Source organism: Euprymna scolopes, chromosome 22 (assembly GCF_053919585.1).
Source record: "Euprymna scolopes isolate OS-2025 chromosome 22, ASM5391958v1, whole genome shotgun sequence".
Lineage (NCBI taxonomy): Eukaryota > Metazoa > Mollusca > Cephalopoda > Sepiida > Sepiolidae > Euprymna > Euprymna scolopes.
The window spans coordinates 14,588,821-14,616,502 of NC_136503.1; the positions used below are offsets into that span (position 1 = coordinate 14,588,821).

Consider the following 27,682-nt stretch of genomic DNA (forward strand, 5'->3'; position numbering starts at 1 on the left):
TATAGGCATATTTGAATTCATTATTGTTTTATAGGCATATTTGAATTCATTATTGTTTTATAGGCATATTTGAATTGTTTTATAGGCATATTTGAATTCATTATTGTTTTATAGGCATATTTGAATTCATTATTGTTTTATAGGCATATTTGAATTCATCATTGTTTTATAGGCATATTTGAATTCATCATTGTTTTAGGAGAGTTTGTGTTTATTGATGCTAACATGTGTCATTGTCCACCATATAGAGATTATAAAACTGTTCAGATTCAGTGACTTCTTTTAGTTCAGATCAAAGTATAGTATCTTCAAATGAAATAATTGTATATAGATGTATTTATTTATTTTCAATAAATTTTTTTAAACGATTTGTAAAATTTTAAGTAAGACGCTCCCCTGGAGTAAATGTGATAGTATGGTTACTGAGATGATTCTAGTTAAGAGTAGAACAGACATTTCATAGTCATGGTGACAAAAGGTGACTAGTGAAACCCATCTTCCCACACTTTTGAATGGCCTTGTGCTTAATTTGTACAAATACTAAAACGTAATTTTTTAATATTTTGTGTAAATAAATATTTCAAAGTGTAGTATCTGTTCTGATACTACACTTCATCTTTTCTGTACTTTGGTCAGTAAAGGAGAAATCTTTCTAGACTGAAGCAATTTTTATTTTTGTCCTAATCCAGAGTGCCAGTTTTTGGGAACCTGGATTTTCTTTACATTAAATATCGACCTCATGATGAGGCAAGTAAATAAGGACTTCTTAATCCAAATGATATAAGTAGTTATCCCCCCCCACTTGATTAAAAAAATTAAAAAAAAACTGTGTTATTTGGATTAATTAGGCAATTGTTCTCATCTTGAGTGCTTTTTGCATAATGTTTCGGTCGCTGTAATCTCCAACCTTCTTCAGGTGTAAAAGTCGCCATTCAGAATTGTAAAAAAAGAAAATGTACTGCTTATTCGTGTTCCTACATCCCAAAATCATCAAATTTTTAATAAACCGTTCAGATAACACATACATTGCATATATTAAGCAAAAGAAAAATCCAGATTTTAATGAAAATAATGAAACGTTACTTACATAATCAATTCATTAAATATCCATATGATGGCCAAAACTAGATTCTTTATTGGCTGAAATTTAAGAAAAGACAACCAACTTGAAAGAAGGAAATCAATAACATTCATTTTATTTGCTCAAGATTTAAATATGAGTAATTAAAAAATTGTGACAATTCTGGGGACCAAAAGAAACAATATAATTCTGTCAAATTGATTTGAATTTTTTAAAAATGTTTTGGATAAAAAATGGCTTGGTAGTCAATAAGGATGTTTAGGATCCTACAATTGTCCTCTCGGTACACTGGGATGAAACCAAATTTAGGATCTCAACCTCATTCTCCACATTCTCAAATGATCAAGTAGAAGATTGATTACAAGTAAAAAAAAAAAAAAAATTATTGAAAATGACAGTTTTATCATATTACATTGTAAATTTTTATTTGCTGAAATAAAAGTTTAACTTATCCCCCCTGTTTTACAGCAGCTTCCTGCACTTCTGCTCATATTATGGGTAGATTGAGAAAATACAATAAGATCAATGTTTACTTTTTAATATAAAGTTTTGGGCGATCTTCTACTCATTGTTTTCTAATTTTTGGTGTGGACATTTATTTTAGCATGACCCGATTTTTTTCTTTTCATCCCTGACCTCCACCCAATTTTCATTCATTTTGGAAGGACATCCATGTTTTTTCTTTTCCTATATTGATTTCAACCCCACTTAGAAATCGACCTGCTTATTTTCGGTTCCCAACAAGCCGGAAAACAGTGAGTGGTTTATAATCTCCCTGCAACTTATGTTCCCGATAGTAACCCCCTATTTCAAAGTGGCACTGTGCCTTGTTTGGGGTGAAAACTGATTAAAAAAAAAAAAAGAAAGAAAGAAAGGGCTGGGAGGGCTTACTAAAATCTGTTTTCATTTTTTTGTTTTTTACTTTAATTTTATTTGAATAAAAATGATTTATTTATTTAGGAAAAAAAAAAATATCTTAAGTTGGATGACACCTGGAGTGAATGTGGTATTATGGTGATTAAAGACTCTAGCTAAGAAAAGCTTAGACAGTCATGAAGTACGGTGACAAGGGATGATCATAGACCCCCTCCCCACATTTTTTAATGGTCTTGTGCCTAATTTATTTTATGATTTTTGTATAATTAAGTCTTAAATTTTAGACATTTTCTAAAATTAAAATTCTGTTGTGGATTTTTATTAAAATTGAAATAAGAATTCTAAACATAAGGTTTAGTATCATTAATTTTGTTTCTTTACATCCTAATATATTTCAATTATTTTATGGACCTAACCGATAATTGCCCCAAGTGACCCCAGACAGAATATAAGAAAAATTTTGATGGTGACTTTATATTCTCTGAAACTGTAACATCTTTATCGATACTTATGTAAATTTTCTAGTGGTTCACATGTCAATTTTTATAACAAACAAACAAACGTTAACTTTTATAGATTTAATAAGAAGGATACACAAAATATATTATTACAAGTGATTAATATATTTACATTTATCAAAGTTTCTGCAGAATTAGGACCATTTCCCTCCTTAGGTTGGCATTCGGCCTGATAATCTGTGATGGAATAGCTGGAATTAAAAAAAAAATTTATAAACTATTATTTTTACTAAAACTGGTCGATAAACAGTTCAGTTAAATGTCGATTGGTAGAAAATGTTAAAACAGCGAATCAAATCAGGTTCCTTGTAGCAAAGAAGATCTTTTAACTAAGAAGTGGTGGTGCTGCTGTAGTGATTACTGATTTGAACTGTGGGTTTATATGTTTATGTTTGTAAATTTAAAGAAATTAACATGATATGATGTTAAAAACGTGGATAGCGGCAGCTCAGAAATGTGAGGTATAAAAGTCAGCTTAATCCAATGCTTCTCCTTTAGTCCTTATATTTCAGGAACGATTTTTTTGTACAAAGGGAGAAGAATTGCTGTTTTCTGGGTCGAAATCTATCCAATCAGTATTAGCTAGTTTTTGACCTTGAAGTAGTATTAAAAAACTTTTTTTTTGTTCCTTACACCAAGTAAAACCTTTATGTAAGGAAATATTAATTAAAAAAGAAAAAGACTCATTCATTTCATTGTCCACTCAGTTTTCCTGTATGCTTATCAAACATGGACCCTTACCGCTGATTTAGGGAAGAGGATTCAGGCCTCAGAAATGAGATGCTTCAGAAGACTGCTTCGCATCTCTTACAAAGAGCACATAAGAAATGAGGGAGTCAAAAACAGAATAAGGTAAGCCATTGGTCTTTATGAAGGTCTTCTCACCACAATCAGGAGGCGCAAACTAAAGTTGTTCGGCCACGTAATGAGAGGAGAGAGGCTTGCCAAGATAGTGCTTCCTGTCAGAGGAGGAAGAAAGAGAGGAAGACAGAAGGAGAGATGGGAAGACAACATCACAGAATGGACAGGATTGAAGCTGAGCGATGTGGTCATACATGCCAAGGACAAGAAAGGATGAAGAGGACTGTTTGACAGGTCATCTGCAGTGCCTCAATGGCAACTGCCATGGGAAAGGTGATGGTGATGATCAAGCGACTGAAACGATTTCTATAACAAATGCGTAGAAGAAGATTATCTGATGCAACATCGCATTGTCTTTTATTATCCAACCAGTGCAGTTTAAAAAAATCTTGAGTTCAAAAATAATACAAAAGGCTGCATAAAAATGTGAAACATTCATCTAAACACATGCTTCAAAGGCATGTGAAAAAAAAAGAAGACTACATAATTTAGTAGATGAAAAAGAATACTTACTCTCTGTAAACTCCTCTGTCCCATAATTTCTCCATCACAATTGGCTCGAAGGTATTGCCTAGAAACAAACCTACCTAAAAAAAAGAAAATCAGAAACAATTGCATATAAACGTTTTGTCTCTGTTTGCCAATAATCTACTGCGTGTCACAATGTGTAACACATGGTTCGGTATAAACTTTCTAGTCCGAGAAATGCTTGTTGGTGCTAATGTAGCATAAGCGATGCTGGATGATGCCAGATAGCCTTGCTAGTCTAGAATAAATTGTAGTGGTGAGATGATTAATTGGAATTGGGAATCGAAAAATTTGGAACGTTTTGGGGTATCGGAACCAGAATCGGAAAATTTGTGCCTATCTTCCAACGCCCAAAACGATTCTTTTAATGTGCCTTTTTATTTAATTTTCTTTAAAGAAAAATCTTTTACTGCTGATAGTAATGATGAAATACTAAAATAATGAATATCTATTGATTTTAAGCTATTAGTAAAACTAAAATCGATAGATCATCATTCACAAGTGTATCTTTATGCCTGAGAAAATATCTGCACATTTAAATATTGTGTTTTACAGTAATCGTGAAAAATAACAATTTTATAGTCGAATATTTAGAAATTTATAAAGAATTGGAATTGCGAATTTGATCGGTAATTGTATTGGAATCAGAAAAAATATTGGAATCGTCCCATCTCTAATAAATTGGTTGTTTGAAATGAAATTCTAGTTGAAATAAATATTTATATAAAACCTAGAAAGATAATATTTAGAGAAATAATATAAACAAAATGAATTTTAGAACGATTAAATTAATAACAATAATTTAAAAATAGGTCTGACCTCTAGCAGTCTGACATAATCTGATGTAGAGGTCACTTAAATGACATGGTTTTTTTAGAATGAGATATAGAGATTGCATTAGAGGAGTAGGGTTTTGGAGCTGACAAGAGAAGCTGGATTCTCTGAATGACCAGGAGACGGGTCGAATCCAACAGACTGGAAATGTGAATAAGAATGGTGCTTGCAACTTCAAGAAGGAAGGGACTGCTGGGAATAAAGAAGTCTAAATATTATTTTGTTGATGATTTCTGTGTCTTTTTCTTTGGAGAAGTTGAAGATGTTTATTCAATGTTCGATGGTCCAAACAGGTGAACCAAGAACCAACTGAATTAAACCTATTAGATAAGAAGGTATTATTCCCTTTCAATGTTCTGCAATCTGTTTATGTCTTGTGAACAGTCCCTTAAATGTTATACATAACCACTAGACGATCAATATGCAAATATATATAGTTATGTATAACGACACAGACTGATAACTTGGGTATCCCAAGTTCGAATCCAATTCGTTCCACAAAATCACATTCACTTAGGATGTTGGTAACCTACATGTGGTTCTTCCCATAAGTACCTGATGTGTTTCTAGAAAGAATTTTTACTAGAAAAATATTAGGGAAACTAATGCTAACAACAGAATCTTTGGATTCATATGATATGATGATGACATCATCAAAGAAACAACTAAAGCATGCCACACTGCATTGTATGGATAAAGATATTCCTTTTGTTGTATGACCTGTGGTCTTTATATCTCAAACCTTACAGAGAAACAAGTTGCATTAACCATCCGAAGAAAAGGGAAACAATAACAATTAGTGAAGCTGTTAGAGGGTGAAGCCATTTTTTTGCAAGCCAAAATCTGGATATAAATACATTACGAGTCTATCTCTGCTCTATTGTTATTTTCATGGCAGCTGCTAGACTGAACTTCAATTTATGATACCCCTTTCTGCCTGTAAAACATTAATGATAAATACCCGTCTTACTACAACCACTGTCAATAATTTCCCCTACTCTCTATCTGTGCCCAAAACTAAATGAAAAATTGCATGCACAAAGTTTCTTTATAGAACTGCCTGAGGAACACAATACTATGGAGCTGCTTCTCAGTTTACTACAACATGGTCGCTTTCAAGTCCAATGTAAATAAGTCTTTCTGAGCCGTCCTCTTAAATAATCAAATCTAATCCAATTTCCATCACTACGGATTATCACAGTCTTGTCTTACCGAAGACCTGACACTCATTAACCCTTATCCTCAAGTGGCTTTTGTGCTTTGATAAACTGTGACTTCTTTGTAAAAAAAAGCCTTAGTAATAACAGATTTATTATTTTATTATTGGAATCCTTTTAGATGAGTAATTTATTTATTTGTGAAGTGTTGTCCTCATCTTCATAGTTATCGTTTTCATCCCCTAGTCTTCATCAGGTGGTTAACTGCAACGGGATAAGAATGCCGAGGTTCTTAACTGTATCCTCGGTAATTATTGCCTTCCATAGTTGGTGTCATCTCACCACGTTTTGGCAACTAATCTTCTGGCCTGCTTGGGTAGGATTGAAACCGCTATCTTCAAATAATTCTCACCTGGAACCATAGAAACTCAACGCCACTATCCACTGTGCCACACGCTTTGCAGCATTTCTATCTCATAAATAAATAACAGATTTGTTTTCTTCTTTTTTTTCACTGCATACATCTTTTCCTGCCACCTTTCTAACATGATCCATGGTCTGCACACACGTTCTTTCTTTTTATAATATTTTTCCTTGTCATGACATCATTTCATGCATGGCTTGGTCATGTGCATACAGGTGCCATACGCACGTTCATGCTCTGTTACATTTTTACTGTATAGTGAACACGGATCTTACTTTCTTCTGTGGTTGGATTGGAATATTTGAACAACGTTGAACGAAATGCATTGATGCGACTCGGATCTATATTGAAAAATGCTAAAAAAAAACAAAAACTGACTTGGTTTTTAACACTTTCTGAGTGAATTTTAGAACTTTTCTCTCATGGTGTATAAAAAAGCTGGAAAATTCAAATATTAGTAAGTTTGGAGACATGGAAGATTCATTTACCTTGTGCTTCGGATTCTGAAGAGTGCAGCAACAATTTTGATTTATTGTAAAGGCTCATGTTTCCCATTAAGAAAGGCATGAAACTGAGACCCGTTCCTTCCAAAAAATAACTTGAATTAAAAACCACATTTGAGATCTAGTAGACGAGGACCTTTTCTCATCTCTACTTCGTTTTTCTCACAGAAAAGACGTTGCAAGTCTTTCTCTACTCTATCATTACTTTTATCGTAGGAACTCGACTGAGCTTCAATCTATGGTCCCTCCTTGTAAAACGTTTGTAATAAATACTTGTCTAGCTATAATAACTCAACAATTTCCCTCACTCTATTTGTGTCCAAACCTAAACGAAAATTCCATTGAACAGAGCTTCTTTCCTAGAACTGTTTGTTTATGGAACACAATACCGTGTGATTACTTCCCAGTTGACTATAACATGACCGTTTTCAAGTGTAATGTAAATAAGTTCTTGTTGAGTCGTTCTTTTATATAATTAAACCCTACCCAAGTTCCACTATAACTGATTAGGTTGTTTCACCATCTAACTAACACTCATTGACCGTTTTCCTAGAGTGGCTTTCTGGCCTTGATAAGTGGTGATCCTCGCTAGTAAAAAAACAAAACAAAAACAAACAAACAATAGTCAAACTAATAATACACAAGTTCACAATAGGTTTTTGTGTTGACATTAAATAACTGTAAAACATGTTGACATGAGGTAAAAATACAGAAAAAAACAAGAAGAATTATGTTATATACTTACTGTTGTTTTTGTGCTTGATGCTATAATAATACCATTGTGGTCTATCAAGAAGACTGTGTAATTTGACTGTAAAAACAAAAAATATTTCGTTATTAGTTTTCATTTGTTGACTATATTTTATTTTTTACTATGGGGGGGGGGGTGTAAAAATATGCTTAAATATATTTTAATTCATGCAGATTTCGTATTTATTATTATTATTACAGAGCCAATTCTCTATTGAATATTATATTGTACCTAATATATAATAATGATTTTAAAAGTTTAAAAAGAAATGTCATCAGCTAGAATCGAAACCAAAACATTTAGCACTCCAGCCGCGTCTCCTACCGATGTAGCTATCGAGAGATAGGTAAGACAGATTTAATATTAAACGACTTGAAGAAATGAATTGCATTCGGACATGTACAGAAAGAAATAAAAATACGTTGGAATTGACAGTTTGCATTTCAACTTGCTGATATATGTCTGTGTGCTTTATTCATTCACCCAAACAAAGATTTTACGTGTTATAAACCATCCTTGATGTATGATTACTAGGACTGTGACAAGAGAATATTCTTATCATTGTTTTGACTCTCGAGTATATATCCGACACAGTTAATCAATTGAGAACCACATCACTCTATCTAAAAACATATAAGGTATTAACCCCATTCTTTATCCGTGCCTAAATCAAAACATAGATTCCATGAACAAAGCTTCTTTCTTAGAACTGCATGGCTGTGAAACTCTCTGTCGCTTGCCTGTTCCCCCCCCCCCCTGAATTCAACTTGGATGTCTTCAAGTCCAACACAAACAAATTCCTGATGAACCGCCCCCTTAAGTAATGATACCTTTCAAATCCCCAATACTAACTATTACTATGATACTATCCCACTGATTAGTGTACACACAATAACCCTTATCCCCGAGTGGCTCCTGGGCCTTGATAAGTGGTGACCTCCATGTAAAAAAAAAAAAAAAATGATATATACTCGAGAGTCAAAATAATGAAAAGAATATTCTCTTGTCATAGCCCTTGTAATTACTATTTCCTGTTTAATTCAGTGTTATGTGACCAGTAGTTTAAGAGTTTAGCGGTTAAATATTTTTACACAGGCAGACACATATATATCTACTGTTTTATTTATATAGATTTTAAAAGTTTAGTATTGTTATTATTATAATATGCAAATATATGATGTAAAATTCTGTACAGACTCCCAAGTTCGACAAAACACACCTGAAGAAGATCACAGGTTACATCGGCCAAAACGTTGCGTGAATAACATCCAAGATGAGAGCAATGGTTTAGATAATGCATATCTAAAAAAATAACGAGACGGGTGCTATGAATAATTTATTTCAATTACAACCAACAAATTCCAGAGTACCACTTTAAAGTACACCCCCTCCCCAGTTCGTTTTCATACCTGTTACATTTCTGTAATTGTACCTATTTACTATGCCTCCCCACGGGACAGAGTTAGACACCAGGGTCGTTTTTTAACGTGGAGAAAAGGTACAAAAATAAAAATTGTCTCAGTCGTGACGGATTTCTCCTCCACCGAAAGAGAACAAGAAAATGAAGTGCAGCATCTGAAGAACAGCACGAATGCACATCTGCAAATGCATACGAAATATGAAATGACGTCACAGTAAGGAAAAAAGAAAAAAATTATAAAAAGAAGAGAGAGAGAGCACGTTAGAGATGTGGGTGACGTCATAGCTGTAATGAGAAGTCACACGTGACAGGAGAATGAGGAAATAAATGTTGTTGTTACAAAAAAAGAGTTAAGTTATTACTTGTCCTATGTTCCTTGTGACATAGACTGCATACATGTGGTTCCCTCGATGTAAACGTGTGCAACGTTATATAATTCCGAAGATGAAATCTGGTGCTACCAGGTCAGATTTTCTGAAGATACTAACTTCCTGAGCTACAAAAAAAACTCAATCATGTTCTGCATAGTCTAAAACAAAAATAATTTTTCTCTAAAACCAACCACACCAAACAATATGAATAATAATGATAACATAAAGTCTTCTACCAAAATTATTGGATTCGACATTGGATAACCGAAAAGGGTTGTTACGTTGTAAAACAAAACAACCAAACCAAACATCACAAATAAATATTTGAAAATATAAAAAACTTGAAGCATAAAAACTTTTACCAAAATTACTGGATTCAGCATGAAACAACCCGATAAGAGTTGACATGTCGTAAGACCAAGCAACCAAACTGAAGATAAAAAAAAAGAGCAAATATTGTGACTAATCTGTTTACGATCATAAATGATCACTCGTTTCATATAAACATTTCTCTCCTTAGAAACTAATTACTTTTGTGAATTATTTCCTCATTTGACACTGGGTTCACAAGAATTGAAGAATCACCTTTTGTCTGAAATGCAATATTCCGGCTCAGTCTGAACGGGAAATGGAATCCTCGGAGGACAAGTAAGGTTAGTTTCTTAATATGTAGATCTAGGCATTTATTATGGTAATGTATGCTCTTCAGTTATTAGAGGATATCAGCAGAGTTTTCTCCCTTGTTGTCATATGATGTAACAATCAAAGTACTTATTTGCAACGATTTTTAATATCAAAATCATTCTCAGGAAACTTGAAAAACCCACAAAACTGATTAGAGGTGCGAGTGAGTCTGTAAAAGAAGTCAATGTTTAATTTATGAATAAAATAAAACGCAATTACTTTTATGCTATTTATAGATATGCTGTGGAAATATAATATTGTTGTAAAAATCTCATAATACAAAATTAGTACTACTATTGGATTCTTTATACAATTTTACTTGCAAAACGTTGTGTTTGATCTTGGTATATAGCTTTGTTTTGAATTGAATCCCTGGACAAAAGAAACACAAATACCCCACGTAGTATAAACTAGAGAATCCAATCCATTGAAGAAAAAAAAAAAAAGCATAATGATATTGAAAAAAAATTTCAAACCAATCAAAATAGGTTTCAACATTTTTCTATCACAATAAAATCTATTTTACATTCAAACAATAAATAATTTCGATCACAGTTTTTCTTGGATGTTTTTCAGTGAAATTTATTTTGGGGTGTGATTAAAGAGAAAATAAACAAAAAAAATAAACATATTGCTCTATTAAGGGATTGAACTCACAACTTTCAGATCATGAGAATTTTGTTTATTACATATCCGAACTCTATTCACTTCCTTCCACCATGTGAAACATCCTCAAACAGGAGTTCCTAACTTTTTATCTTTGTCCATACTCATGAACTTTTACTAACACTCAATTCCTCTTTTACTTAACAGCAATGATCATTAATCAATCAATCAATAAGGGTTTTATCACTTAATGAGGAACCCCTCCCTGGACTTTAGCCATCTATCTCTGTTCTGAGCTATCCATTGCCATGTGGGACCCATGTGTTATATCAGGTCGTTCCTCTATCTCGTTCTTGGTCTTCTCTTTGGCCTCTTATGTTCACGAGGTGTCCATTCCGTTGTCCTGATGGACCATCAGTTGTCATGTTGTCTGGCTACATGCCCTACCCATCTGTTTGGATGTCTTGATGGCAGTATTGATGTCAATAATTTGTTTGTTGGCAGATCCAGATGTTTGTCTTTCTGTCTTGTAGTGATGCCCAACATTATCCTCTCTATCTTCCTTTGTGCCACTGCCAAGATTTCACTTTGTTAAGACATCAGGGCTCATATTTCACTACCGTAGATCCTCACAGTTAATATATATTAATTGAAGATCTTCCTTTCGATCGCCATACTTGTTTTTCAACAACCCAAAAGCTGCCCATCCCAATGCTATGCTTCTCTTTATCTTGGGAAGAAAATCTCCCTCTTCCATAATTTTCTTTCTCAAGTATCATTAAAGGTGTTTTTAAATATTAGAATGTCTTTCTGTTGTACAACTCTTGATTTTCACCTTCTAATGCTGAGTTTAGCAAGGAGACATATAGTACAATTTTCTAGTCTACATATTTACTTACGTTATCAGTGGTATAAATTGGACAGAATATTCCATCTGGACACCCAAACGTTTCACTAACAAGCTCATTAAACTTGTGGAAAGGGATTTGGTAGCCGCTAACAGCAGTCACTATGTAATTTCTTGCACTGTCACAGATAATAATAGGGACACTGACAGTAACTGCAGTGATATTCAGGTCCATGTAACCATAAAATTCTGAAAAGATTAAAAAAAAAAAAATGAAAACAATATTTTCGAATTAAAATTGTAAAATAAAATGTCAACAAACAATTTACATTAATTTATGTTACAATAAATACTAACCCTAAAACACATGTATGAAATTATCATGTAAAAACTGTTAACTGTGCAAATTAATGTTTGAGTTACCTCCCCTCAAACGATTTAAAAAAGGAGATTTAAATTGATGTCCAAGTATGAAACTAACACTGACATCTACATTTGACTACATCTTCATGCATGGACATCAATTTAAATATCTTTTTTGCGTCTATATTATTTTTTCAACATTACTTTCTTCCGAACTTGGCAGTTTTCAATATTTTTTGTGCTAATCAGCAACATCGTCATCATTATGCAGTCTTTCATAGCTGAAGATGACTAGTATATAGTGTAGCATTCCACACTCAGTTTCCCCACAAGTAGTGCATGAGTAGTTACCAGGGTTGTACCATTGTTTTTTTTTTTTCAGACATGGCCTTTAAACCAAAACCAATAAAAGATCAAAAACAACAACTAATAAAGATGAGAATAATAGTCCGAAATAAAAAATAAATTAATTATATAATGCTCATCTCAAAAAATGAATTCCAATTAAGGAATTATATATATATATATATACCAATCGGTACGGACCCGACTATGTAAGATCAGATAAATAAACGTGGATTTATAAGATCAAAGAATCCAACCTTGATTGCCCTTCGGGGCCCGTGGCGCAGAGTTGACAGAGACGTTGAATCTCTACAGTTCCAGATGAACATTGTCTGAAGATAGCGGTTTCAATCCCACCCAAAGCGTGCCAGAGGTTAATTGGTCAAAATGTGGTGAGACGACAACAACTACGGATAGCAGTGATGGCTGAGAATGCAGTTAGGAGATTCGAAGTTCCTATCCGTCGCGGTTACCACTATTATCATTATTATCATCATTATTATTATTATCATCATTATTATTATTATTATTATTATTATTATCATTATTATTATCCTCCTACATGCATATTTTTATGACTTTATATTTATTCAATCCATATCTGGCAATTCTTAATTTACTTAATTTCTTAGAGACCTTTCATAGTCAATGCATTTAAATAGGTAAATGCACTCAAGTTGGATGTAACTAAGCTTGCTTTGAGAGGATGCATCTAAGTTACTGCGAACAACGCTCCCCCAAATCCGCATAGATCATTAACGTGTCAAACTCCATATGACATGTATCCAGCAACTAACCGCGGCAGTCTGACAGTTCGCTGGTAGGCGCCACCTCCTTGACTGCTTGTCTTTCCCTTTCTCCCTTTAGTTTTTATCTCTCTCTTTCTTCCCCTACCCCCGCCTTCAAAGTCTTACGTATCTTACGCCCTTCCCTTCTTTTCAACCTTCTCCCTCTGTCTCACTCTCCCTCCCTCTATTCCTATCTGTGTCTGGTTGAATATTTTAAACTCCATCTCGCCCTTACTACCTTACAATGTTATTAAATCTTAAAACTTAAATGCTGTCAGATTAGAATTGAAATCTCCTCCCCCTTTATTTTTGCTTCTTCTAATATCATTTTTTCCAATCATAATAACCATTTCTGTGAAATCTGATGAAGTTGTTGGGTCATTGATATGATTCGGTAACCGAAACATGTGTAACTAACCTGATAAAACGGTAATAAAATATATATATTTGCTCTGCAATAGTATTGAGAACTTTCTCCAGGTTTCACTAATTACCATTTTTAGTATATATATATATATATATATATATATATATATATATATATAAAATTCATGTGAAATCTTTTTATCATTTTTCTTTTACCTCCTATTCCCCTTATTTCACCCTTTTTTTTTTAACCAAGTAAGATCTGTGACTTACTTGTAGTTTCATTAAATACTTTTACATGCAAAATCTGATCCCGCATTTTGCTAATTCCTGCCCTTTGATGAGAAAGAGAGTATTTCTTCGAAACTGCGCGGATTAAGGACTATCCATTTATCTTGTGCTTCCTTTTTAAAATTAAATATGTTTTTAATTCTTTTTCAAGATGTCTTTTAACATGTTTTATTAATCATTTGTTCACACACACACACACATATTAAAATGAATACGTATGAATTATATACGTTTGAAAGTCAAATCATGACACAAAGTTATGGGAATAAATAAATTTTTGTTTAAAATTAACATATTTTGAAGAAATACTTCATCTTCAGAATTTTGTACATTGGCAAAGATATAATTTTGCAGTTTTGTTAGTCGCAATACGAAACAATATTGTAATGGTTACCTTTAAAAAAGTAAGAAATGACCAACTGAGAAAACGTCATATTTGGAACCTGAGAATTATATATATATATATATATATATATATATATATATATATATATGTGGTATTCCGGCATAAAGCTCGAGACAATAGTCTCTAACCCCCTTTCACAACAAAAGGAACTAACTTCCCTATACACCGCTTTTGGTTACTATGGGAGCACTGCAGCAGAACGCGTACGATTTTTCGATTAATTAGCGGCAAGGATACTAATAATTTGCGCGGGTTTTCAGATCGAATAATAATTTAAAAAAAAAATCAACAATAATAAAAAAAAAAATAGATTTTATTGGTTTATTCCTCGAATCACAAAAATTAATAAATATGTGAATATATTGTTTATACTTTTAAAACAATCCTGTATATTGTAGACTATAATAAATGTTTGAAGCCAAATCTTTCAGCAAAAAAGGCCAAATTCAAAGACAAAACCACATTTTTTAGATAAAAAAAGGCCAAAAAAAGTCAAATTTTAACGTTTTCTTTAATAATTACTATTAAACAAATATTGTTTTACTTTTAAAATATTCTGTATATTGTTTAAAATAAAATAAAATGTGTTTATTATTAAAAATAAATATTAATATTTTAAATAAAATAAAATGTGTTTATTATTAAAAATAAATATTAATATTTAAAATAAAATAAAATGTGTTTATTATTAAAAATCGAATCATCACAAAAAATAACTGTTCCCATAGTAACCAAAAGCGGTGTATAGGGAAGTTAGTTCCTTTTGTTGAGAAAGGGGGTTAGAGACTATTGTCTCGAGCTTTATGCCGGAATACCATATATATATATATATATATATATATATATATATATATATATATAGTCTTTGAAGTTTTTAACCTTTAAAAATATTTTTTATCATTCGTTAGAAAACCATCGAGTCAGTAAGTCATTTAATCACCTGCAATCACTACATCAACTCGCTCTCGAATTTACTATAATACCAATATTTTATTTTTCAAGGGATCATCAGTTAGTTTTCCGTTTTAACTCGTACTTCCGTATTTTTTATTTTTTATTTATTAATTATTTATTTTTGTTTTAATTTTCCCTGCTTTTCCTATTTGTTTTTTTCCAATTATCATATAATTGTATATAATTTTATTCCTATATTTATGCGTGTTTATTTTAATATTGTTTTTTTTTTTTTTTTTTGCTTAATGTTTAAATTCGTATTATATTACTCGATGCAGGGGAGGTCACTCTCTTGGTATCATTTTTTAAAAATAGAGGAACTATATACTAATATATATATAATTAAAAAGCGGCATATAAGTAATAGTAAAAAGAAAATAGAAATCAGTAAAAAAAATAAATAAATAAATAATGGGGATCATTGAAATAGAAGAAATAAGGAAAGGTAGGAGAAGGCAAAGAGACTATGAGTAAGACTAGAAAAAGCAGATAAGGAATACAGAATACAATAAGGAAAAAATATACCTATTATAAGACGAAAGAAAATTTTTTAAAAATTATTAAAAAAATAATTTTTTTAGTTTACCGACCCCTCGGCATTCACCTTTAATTTGTCGACTTACGTAGGTTTTCGGGTACGTTGAGAACGGATATCGCATTCATTTTTCGCGCAAACAGCTAATTATCCATATTTGAAGACATTCAGTATCCAACGTTTTATTTTTCGTTAATAAAAATGTTCATTTTTCTACAGTATAATAATGTTTTCTTTCTAAATTTTAATTTATTTTAATAAATATTACTGTAAACACTTTTTAATTTGTGGTCTTGTGTTACGTCCTTTCCTTCTTCTCAAGATTTCTTGGACCCCCCCCCTCTCCAATAAAATTTTTCTTTTATTGGCGTCAACGCCGGTGGTGGGGTGGGGAGGCGTGTGTCCAGTGATGTGTGGCAAAGTTGACCTTTTCTGGCGTTTTTCTGGGTATTGGAAAACAAGATGGCCGCCAGTAAATATATAGTGATTACGTCGGATACGGCATGTCTTCATAAAGGAATAACTAATTGTTTGCGCAACAAATAAATACGATATTCGTTTTCAGCATACTTGAAAACTTATATAAGTCGAAAAATTTAAAGGAAATGCGGAGGGGTCGGTGAACTAAAAATTTACCAAAATAATATATAAGCGTGCCTTCCTTCCCCTTCCTATTGAAGCTGATCGATGGTCGTTTTTTTTCATACGGATTAGTAGGGCTTAAATGGTTGGAAGGCACAGATCAGTTTGAAACAGCTAAAATGGTGGTGTTTTTAATTAATATATTGCTAAATTGAGTTTTAGGAGTGTCATGATGTGATATATATATATATATATATATATGGAAATTCAATTAACTTTCTTGAAGTTATACAATAAAACACATATTTACTCTGTAATAGTATTGAGCATTCTCTTCTGGTTTTTACTAATTACCAGTTTTACCATATCTCTCTCTCTCTCTATATATATATGTATGTAAATATATATATATATATATATATTTATGTATATATATACATATATATATTTATGTATATATATATATATATATATATATATATATATGTAAATATATATATATATATATGCATATTTATATATATATTTATGTATATATATATATATATATATATATATATATATATATATATGTATATACATATGTGATGATTGATGATTGCAACGTCTTGTCAGACAGTGCCACTTCCTCAAACACTTAAAGTCCATGAGCTCAAAAATGACTTCCATCGCCACAGGACCATTTTTATGGACAAATGCCTGCGGGAGGATTTATATACTGATGATGTTGCAGAGTCTTAGCTTTGTACGATGGCTAAGTCTCTCTCCCGGTTCAAAATGTTTAGATCCAGCAACAAGCAATAGCAAGATAGCCAGCAACAAGTTAAACTGCAGACTAGCTTAATGCAGGAACTGGTCCCCCGCTCTATGTTTTTTTTAAAATCAGAGATTTGCTTCTCCTAGATAGGTTGCCTTCACCAGGGTTTACGGGAGCCCTCTCCACCCCAACACACACATACATACACACAAACACACATGGTGCTAGTTGGTCGTTGACCCCGAAAAAGGGTTCATTCGCCCTATATATATATATATACACACACACACAATTAGTTATCACTCCAAATGTCAACGGCAGAGATTATTTTAGGGCAGATATACATACATATATATATATATATATATATATATATATATATATATATATATATATATATATATATATATATATACAGTAGCGTCATTAACTAAGGGGCAAAATTTTAAAGCCTAATATTTGTTAGAAATAAAACTGTGAAAAGCTAAAGTTTTGGCAACTGGTAGTCGTTATCATCCATAATAGCATACTAAAATTTGAATCATTTGCAAACGATAGAAAAAGAATCATTATTATTTATTTATTTTAAAAATAGGAGCGTCCAAATGTGTATATATTCGTTTAGTATATAGGTTGAGAAGTGTTTATACACACACATACATATTCTAACTTTTGTGTGTGTATATATATATATATATATATATATATATATATATATATATATATATATATATATATATATACTAGCAAAAGTACCCGTCCTTTACTGGGGTCAAAAGCAGCCTACAGAAAATGGACTCTGATTTATGAAAGTATGATAGGTTATGAAAAGGAAGGGTTGTAAAGAGGTAGCTTTGAAGTTGGGGGTATCAAAACCGAAGCAAAATATGATGAAAGTAAAAATGAAATAGATAAACCCCATAATTTATTATACCATACCTGTTCACACTGAAACACTTATCACAATATTTTGTGGATCTATATTAAAAAACCTTGTTAAACTTTGTGACATATTTTCATTCTATAGAGGTCAGGCGCGAACGAACACCCCATAATTTTATTATACTATATTTCTTCAAACTGAAACATAATTATCAAAGTATACTTACACAGATAGATATGAAAAGTCTTTATTAAAGTTTGTGTCTATTTCCATTCTATGGAGGTCAGGCGCGAACTCAGACTCCACAATTTTATTATACCATCCCTATTTAAGTTAAAACATACTTATCAAAATATTATTATGTACATCTATATCAAAAACACTTGTAAACGTTTTTATTTAATTTTAAAATTTTTATTTCCATACTTTGTGGACCAGGCGCGTACGCAGACCCCACAATTTTAATGAATCATCATTATGCCAGATCAAACATACCGATTCCTGTGTCTCGATACATCTTCTATCATTATATGTGATCAGTTTTCTATAATAGTCAACCATATAGGAGCCTATTCGTGACCAGACACACACACACAGACGTTCAGCTTTATATATATATATATATATATATATATATATATATATATATATATATATATATATCTTTTAATTGTAAAACACATGTTTTCGGTTATCAGTAATGCACTGGATTTTTGGTTTTCTAACATCAGACTTGCATCGCCAGCAATCCAAGCATTTTTCATCTGAATGATCTTGTTAGAAAAAAAGTTTCTCCTCTTCATAAAGTTTTACAAGCTATATATAAAAAAAAAATGAGTTCACATAAAATATAGAAAAGTTATTTATTAAGAAAGAAATCTTACGCCTTTTTTTGATAACATCAGTATTTACTGGAACTGAATAAGTATACGTTTCTTTGGCCATTCCGTAGCATCGTTGGTCATCTTTTGCCCGGCCCACTTCGACTGCCTGCTCATAGTAAGGACTGCTGATCGTGTCCTGCATATTACTCAAAAACGTTCTAAAACAAAGAACAAAATCACTTTTTAATATACGCATTTTTTTAATGTCTAATACAACAAAATTTTGAACGATAATTCGACAAACATTTCTGATCAATATTGTTAATAAGTCTCATGGTTCAATTGTGCTTAAAACAGAAACATTCATTTTAAGCACGCCCCTGTCATATCAAAGAATCTGCTGTTGGCTTTATATGTCGGGCCTTTCAGTTTGTGTTGTAATAAAACTTCTTAAATGCACTTGTGGTGTTAGGCTGTGTAAGATGTTGATTTTTGGCAAAATCGCCTGTTTCATTTTTCTTGTAGTTTCTGAAAAAATTATAAGTGCGGACTTTCTTTTTGCCGTCTCTCTCTCTCTCTTATATATATATATATATATATATATATATATATATATATATATATATATATATATGAAAATGTGTGCAAAAAAAAAAAAAAAAGAATACGAAAAGTATAAAAGCTTATAACTTTTCTTTGATCGTTTTCTATTGGTGACGTGCAGGACTACAAAATAATATTATGAAAAAAAATTTTTTTTAACTTTACAAGTACATTATTTTCGACCGATCCTTCAGTCTTCATCGGTGTAGTGGAAGTGATAAACATATACGGGGAGGGTGAAGGAAGAGAGAGGAGGAGTTATAGCCAATGAGAAGGTGTCACATCAGTCTTAAATACATATAAGTACGCAAGTACACACATGCATACAGTATACATACACATATAAAAGAAAATTTTAAAATTAAACAATAAATAAACATGAAGAAACGCGCCTTTAACTGTATATATATATATATATATATATATATATATATATATATATATATATATATATCCACTTAATGACTGTCACAGTGATGAGTAATTGGGTTAGAGTTTCTAGCCATGTTTTGTTTCATTTTCAAGTATTGAATGATTATCAAGTCTCCCCAAATGACTGTCTCACGTCAGACATTTTGTTTCCGTTCTAACTCAGCAATTCGGAACTACTTGGGTTTTAAACTGAAAAACAAACAAACAAACAAACAAACAAACAAAAAACAACAAAAACAAAACAAACAAAACAAAAAACGCTTTAAAACAAGTTAAAACGCACAAAAAAACTAGTAGATAGAAGATTAACTTTTCTTGCCTTTGGTAACATTTATTTGTTATGTATTTGTTTCTTTACCACGTTTTCGATTTATTTTCTATAATAAAGGAAAAATCGCATAGATTAAACTATAATAGTTATTTATTTACATATTTAAAACCGTTTTTATGCCGACGTAAATTCTAAAATCTAAAACAAGTTTCGTCAGTTATATTAATGTGATGTGGTCCCTAACCAAGGTTGAGCCATGCAATTGCTGCAATGTAATTGGGAGAGAGAGAGAGAGAGAGAGAGAGAGAGAGAGAGTCAATGATACTCTCTGCTATACATAGAATTTCATTTCAAAATTTTAACAGAAGGAGTTGAGTGATTGCGACATTCACTTCAACTCTACAGACAAAATAATAAACAGAAAGAAACGTACTCATCTGTCAGTGTGTCGACTAATTGGTCATAAAGGAAGAAACCAGAAGAAGTGCCGACAAAAAAAATTTCAACTCCTTTCCTGTAAAAACAAAAGAAACATATTTATAATTGTCTCCCATCAAATACACCTTTATAATTTTCATAGCTTTTTCTAATCAACTACACAAATACCTATCATTTAGTAACTGTTGTTGGCACCCATCATTGTTTGAATGACCTAGTCCAAAAGGATTTATATATATATTTATATATATGTGTGTGTGTGTGTGTGTGTGTGTGTATCGATGTCTCCATTCTGTCTTGAAAACAATGGATACCCGCTGTAAGGATAGCTATAAATGTAATTGTGAGGCAAGTGTTGCGCAATCTCAGCAACACCTCTCCTGAATTGGCACTGCTTGAGTCCAGTGGCAAGGAAAAGTCCAGGACGACTGGAAACAAAATGAAGAGCACATACAGCACCTGGTTGAAACGGTCACTCATTTTAGTACTAACAAGGCTCAATGTTGCTTAACTTTGGTGAGCTAAAGAGAACCAGTGTGTCAATGTGATTATGCCATATATATATATATATATATATATATATATATATGAGCCTTCTGTTCTTTTAAAAATTGCCTGGGCAACCCCGTCAGCATCCTCTGATCAATGTGCCTCAGGCAGTAAACAATAATCTTACTGGACTTGAAAGACTAGCGGATCTCCTTGGACTACCCAGAACAATGGCTCAGTATGCCAGATAAAAGGCTATAAAAATGATCCAGTTTCTGCTTGACTGATTGTCAAAGTTGAAACCTCGATTGACATGTGACTTTAATCATGACCTGACGCCAAATGAATGGCATGAATCATTATATTAAGGTTTGAATGTAATTATTTTTATATATTCTGGGTCCATTATTCCTAAAATGGATAGATCAGCTTACCCCATAACAGTTATGTTTTCACTACCTTCACAAGGGTATTAAAAGAAGAGGCATTTCCACTTCAAGCAGTCACCCATCCAAGTTCTGATCAGGCTTAATATTGCTTAACATTGTTAACAGAAAAATTATAGGAAAACATTCCAACAGGAATTAAGGATAGCAAAGAAGGTTTTCTAAACAAAAGATACAAACTGAACAAACCCTTTTCATTAATCCTTATCTTCGAGTGGCTTTTGGGCCTTAATAAGTGATGACTCCCAAGTAAAAAAAAAATTTTTTTTGTAAGTACTATCATGCCGCCCGGTGTTGCCCGGCATAAAATACGCATAAATATTTAAATTAATACAGAAACTGAAACATGTGCCTGTGAGTATTATGTTTTTTTTTCTAAACAGTTCTCTTCTTGTAAGTTAAAAAAATACTTGAGCTGAGATCGAAACCAAAACCTAAAGACAGAGAGTCAGGTACGATAACCATTAGACACAATTTTTAAAAAGTATTTTCAAACCTACTTATTCTTAGCATAAAGAGTCTGTCATGTAACGCATTTGTGGAATAGGTAGCAAACAGATAAAAATCTAACGACCTCCCCATACCAATTTTTCAGTTTTGACCCATTAGCAGCCCGTTTTTCCAGATGAAAACTGAGTAAAATGGTGTCCACATGTCTGAATAACCTATATATGAAATTTCAAGTTTTTAGATTAAAAATTCGTTGAGTATATAAGGTTGAGAAGTATCCTCACGCGCATTCTCACTTTTTCAGATTATATGGTAGTGATATAATAAGAATTTGTCTTTTCATGCAATATTTTTTTTTTTTTTTTTTTTACACAGTGATCACCACTTATCAAGGCCCGGAAGCCACTCAGGGATATGGCCGATGTAGGTAGGTAATATTACTTACTTCAGTGCTTCTCTTCTATCTCGTTTTGATCTTTTTGTCGCTTCCACAACTGTCTCGGCATCAAATGCCAAGAGTTGAACAAGTTCTTTATCACCTTGAGGCATAAAAAAAAAAGAATAAAATAAAATAAAAATAAAATAAAATAAAAAATTAAAAAATAGAACAATCTTCAAAAGTTACAAAAAATAAAACGGGGGGGGGGGGAAATAAATATGGAAATATTAGATGAAGATATCTCAATCATCTAACTATTAATAGCATTAGAACATTTTTAGAATAAATTGAATGAATTTAAAAATAATAGTAAAATAAAGAATTTACAAAAACATTTTAAGGGCTCTGCACCAGCATGTCAAAAACTCAAAGTCATTTCAGGATTTCTTTTTTTTTTTCAATTTCGAATCATATGGGCAAATGGTTTACATGTTGTTCACCAAAAGAACATAACGAAATTTTACAAGTCACAAAAATAAAACAAAGAAAAATTAAATATGGAAACATTAGACGAAGATGGGGGGAGGGCGTTAAATGGAAATTTTAAATGTGGAACATTTTTTTAAGATCATTTCATACACTGGAAATTTATTGGTTAGAAACAATTTTAAAAGAAGTAAATCTACCAAATAATTAGATTTTATTTCTAATATTCTTGGAAGAAATTCCATAATCAGGTTGTGCCATCCAATCGAGTGATATAAATATTAATAATAGCATTAGGACATTTTTAGAATAAATTAAATGAATTTAAAAAGTAATGGTAAAATAATGAATTTACAAAAACATACACCATCAACTATTGACTATGCAATTTCTACAGCTACGCACCAAGAAAACAAGGCAATTAATACTAACATATTGATACGGGACAAAAAGAAAAAAGAAGCAACCTTATTAGAAGTTAGTGTCCCCTAAAATGCCAGGTAAAACAGAACTGTGAAGGAAAAAAACGAAATACAAATGTCTTATGTACGACATGAAAAGAAACTGGAATCTTAGGAAGATTTCCATCATTTCAGTAATTATAGAACCTATAAAAAAGAATTTCAAAACTATCTGGCAAACATACCCGGTGAACCAAGTGCAAAAGAGATACAAACAATTGCACCTAAAGAGATAGTTAAAATCTTAAAAAGATCTCTCGGTTGAGATGTATGAGATAGTGGGTAGGATGCCCTATATCCAGATAAGAAAATAAAAAAAATAAAAACAGATACGAAATATTTAAGAGAATTTCATGTGCGTATTCCTATGAACTATTCAGTCATTTTTTACAATACCTAACAGAACTAAAAAATAGAGTGAAAAAAAAAAACTACAAAAAAAAATACAACAAATAAATCTTACCAAATGTAAGATAAGTTACTCTTCTGCCTACCTGGATATGTTTATTTTTGTGTTTTACCTTATTTGAAAGCATTTTGGTTTGAAAGAAACTGCATGACCACTGTTTAGTTTGAATAAAAATAACTCATGGCTGCCATAAGCATTGCTCGAAGATCCATAATAATCGCTCAAAAATCGAAAATTAAACAAAATACTGGCAGAAACATATCCAATAAATGTCACCATTCATGAAAAAATGTAATGTTCTACCAGTATTTTGTTTAATTTTCGATTTTTGAACGATTATCAAGTGTCTTTATGCGAAATTAAGTACCTTGATTAAAAAAAACATTTTGGAAGCATGAGTTACTGGATTGGATTTTCACCATTTAATAAATATGAGGGGGCGTTCCAAAAGTAATGCCTCCTATTTTTTTTATTCCGCCTGAATGGATCAGAGAGGATTGCAAATTGCATTGCTATGATGATTGAACATGCATTCATGAAAGTTTCACCTCTCTGTTGCAGATATTGGCAGTGTGAGACTATTAAAAGCAATCCTTGTCATGATAAAGCTGAGCTGTGTCATTGAATTCCGGGTAAAATGCATTGAAAATGGTGGTAACTATATAGAAAAATAAATTCTGAGATATAAAAGGTTGCTCGTCTTAATGGTACCACTCTCGTCTTCATAGTTCTTAAACTTTTTGAATTAAAAACGAGGAGGCTTTACTTTTGGAACAAACTTTGTAATTATTATTTTTGCTCTACAAAATCGTTTTCATCCAATTTATTTCTTTATATTTGTGTTGACACTCACAAAATAACAGTTCATTTCAGATTTAAATAAAAGATGATGAAAGAGATATGTATAAAAGAGATGCATAAAAAGTGTACACAAGATAATGAAACCATTTTTAGTGTCGCAAATTAGAAAACTGATTACTTACATTTGTTCAAGTTTTTCGTTCTTGTAATACTCTTATACATGGATAACATATCCGACTCGTCTTGATTTTCACAGTATTTCCTGTATTTAGAATTAAAAGCAAATAGACAGAAAAGTATTACTGTTGTGTGTTTAGTCTGTCTTGACATAATCATGTTAACACACCGGTTCCGTTAGATCACCGAAGTAAAGTCAAGCGTGGTCAGAATTATAATGGGGGATTATTTGGGGATTCCAGGTGATGTATGTGCTCTCTGCTTATCTCAGCATTGTTTCCAGTCGTCCTGTACTTCTCATTGCCACTGGGCTCAAACAGTAGCGATTCAGGAGAGGTGGGGTTGGAGATTGTGCAACCCTTACCACACAGACAACCATCCTTACAGGGGGTATCCATTATCTTTCAGGACTGAATGGAGGTTCTTTTTTTTTTTTTTTTTTTTTTGTGAGCCTGCCTCGTCCATTTTATTTGGTTATACATAACTGCTTTTTTTCAGGAGTAATCTCTCCCAGGGCTGGTAGATAACATTAGAGGATCGAGGCTTTCTAGATTTAGCTGTGTTCATGATTAGTGAGCGTGAGCTGAGGTGATTGGTTCAAAGATTTTTTACACCTGCCGATCTTATTTGAGTTGATTAAAGATCATTCTCACTTTTTGTGTACTTTCAGCAAGCTTTGTTAATTTATTTTGTTTTATTCTTTTTTCACGCCTTACAAGGCATATGGCCACTTGGAACATAATGGGCTATTGTTTGGGGGTCGTTTCTAACAAGGAACTGTGAGGAGCTAAACAAAAAGATGCCTGTCAACATCACATTTAAACTTCTGCAAGTTAGTACAGTCAAGGAAGCAGAAAACAGGAAGGGAATTCCAAAGTCTAAGGAAATAATTGTTAGAGTAGGAAGCTTTCTGGCATCCATGGACCTCAACAATGAAGAGGTGGGATTTTGCTGTTTGTTGGGTTGGTCAAGGGTATGTAAATCGAGGAGAAACAAGTGCTATGAGTTAATCAGATCACATTATTTGTAAAACAGGCATAGGGTTGCAACTTTGATGTGATGGGACAGAGGTTGGAGCTTGGTTAATAGTGCAGGACCTATTAGTTTTAATGCACTTTTTTGGAGCCGAAGAGTGAGAGACTAGTCGCAAATGTTCCTGCCCAGATATGGCAGCAATGCTCCATGTAAGGACGAATGGTGGCTTTGTAAAGATATAGTTGGTTGTTTTTGTTTTACGGCATATCAACCTTTTTCAGGTTATTTAATGCCGAATCTAGTTATTTTGAGGAACGATTTTTAATGGAGTGTATTTTTTTTTTTTTAAGTCAGAGTCTATTTAACCCATAGTTGGGACCCTAACAGGGACTACCACTCCGAGTCAGAGTGGACTTGGGAGCAATGCAATTAAAGGGTGGCTCCACACTCCCCAAGGCTCGCAAGGTGGGGCCTCACCATCGGATATAGTTTTAGGTCGTATCCAGGACCGTAAAGATATAGGATACTCTCTGGTGTGAGTAATTTTTTAGCACAATATTTTTGCATGATGTCGCAGTTGCACGTGTTTGCATTAAAGTCTTAATGACTATGTAACATCACTACTCTATGTAATGCAGAGAGAGAGAGAGAGAGAGAGAGAGAGAGAGAGAGAGAGAGAGAGAAAGTTTGTACTGGTGCAGGTGCAAAGAAAAAATAAAACAATATTAGATTGATTTTTAGGACGAGTGAGACATGCTTCACCAAAGTGCGAGACAGGTCCGACATTGAAAGGACATTTTGCCACGACTTTCATTTTAGTATGAGCACACACTAATGAAGATGCACACACTAATGAAGATGCACACACTAATGAAGATAGATTTAAAGATGAAAAATAAAAAAAAAAGTTTGTTTTTATAATACTGTATTTGAGTGATTCTTTTAGTTGATCCTACGGACAGCAAGTATCCAACACTTAGAATCACAAGAAATTTCTCTTCAAATTGCTCAGATAAATACCCTAATTCTGTCTGCTAATGCCGTCTCTTACAAATGACAAAATAACTAACTAGATAAAATGGTAGTTCAATCATAAATACTTTTGTTGTTTTTACATTTATTCACCCTAAGCAAGACATACTGCTATTGAAGTGTAAAGGACGACTTTGATAAAGATCAGATTTATAGAGAGCAATTTGGATAGGGAGTTGGGCAGTAAGATATTTTTTCATATTAGATATACAAGGTGCCTTCAATAAGTTTCCAGACTTTTTTGTACAGGCATTTAAAATTGTCGTAGACTCTTGAAATTTCAATGCATTATTGCTATACATCTTATGAGATGACTGACCAAGTTTTATGATTCCAGGTTAAAATGAACAGCTACAGCAGGAATTAGAATACATCCTACTAAAGCCTGATTGTCACAGCAGGTGGATTTCAAAAATGCAATCTAGACGTGAGGACACTTTAAAAGAACGATATGCAGTAAAATTCTCTTTTGAACTTGGAATAAAATGCAACAGAAACGTATGGAATGCTTCAGACTGCTTTTGGATCATCTTTAATGAATCAAGCATCAGTTTTTGAGTGGCATAAGAGATTCAAGGAAGGCAGGGAGTCTGTGAGGAATGATGAGAGGTGTGGGAGGAGTAAAGAAGTCAGGACACCAGAGTTGATTGGTCAAATAAAGAATTTCATGTATAAGGACTGCTGTGTGTCTATAGCGACAATAAGTGCAAAGTTTGATGTCAGTGTGAGAACTGTACACACAATTATTTGTGAGGAACTGAAAATGCAGAAGAGTTGGGTGAAATTTGTTCCAAAAGTGCTCAAAGAAGATCAGACTATTTGACAAAGACAAGCATCAAGACAGTTTCTCACCCTCCATGTAGTTAAGACCTTGCTCCCTGTGACTTTTAGTTATTCCCTAAGCCCAAGGAAAACCTTAGAGGCTGTCATTATGAGATGATTGAGGAGATGACAGAGACCGTGACGATGGTCATTGACATGCTCACACAAGATGACTATCAATAAAAGTGGCCATACAAAAAACGTCTGGAAACTTATTTTAGGCACCTCATAAGTTTCTGTATACCAAACAAGGAAACAAGGAGAATGAAGGAAGTTTCAAAGGTAAATTAATATTCAAATATAAAATTTAATTTTGTTTTCTCGATGTTGCAAAACGATCACTTATTTATTCCTTAAAATTGTCGATCTTATTGACTATTGTATTTTTCAACTGACAACTTGAAGGAAGCAGAGAGACTTGGATTCAATATCGAATTTAACGTAAATCAAAGGCTA

At 32.5% G+C, this 27,682-nt stretch overlaps 1 protein-coding gene across 1 annotated transcript in view; it reads right to left on the bottom strand.

Moving 5' to 3' along the window:
- Window positions 1–27,682, bottom strand: part of LOC145243906 (voltage-dependent calcium channel subunit alpha-2/delta-3-like) — a 1,923,318-nt gene that overhangs the window by 54,009 nt on the left and 1,841,627 nt on the right. Inside the window, exons 22-30 of the mRNA XM_080107017.1 lie at window positions 24,403–24,482; window positions 22,130–22,223; window positions 20,295–20,375; window positions 18,616–18,773; window positions 11,514–11,710; window positions 7,528–7,593; window positions 3,850–3,923; window positions 2,588–2,666; window positions 1,088–1,140 (exon numbers count right to left, since the gene is read on the bottom strand). Of these exons, the coding sequence (XP_079963143.1) occupies window positions 1,088–1,140; window positions 2,588–2,666; window positions 3,850–3,923; window positions 7,528–7,593; window positions 11,514–11,710; window positions 18,616–18,773; window positions 20,295–20,375; window positions 22,130–22,223; window positions 24,403–24,482 (882 nt within the window). The remainder of the gene's footprint in view (window positions 1–1,087; window positions 1,141–2,587; window positions 2,667–3,849; window positions 3,924–7,527; window positions 7,594–11,513; window positions 11,711–18,615; window positions 18,774–20,294; window positions 20,376–22,129; window positions 22,224–24,402; window positions 24,483–27,682) is intronic.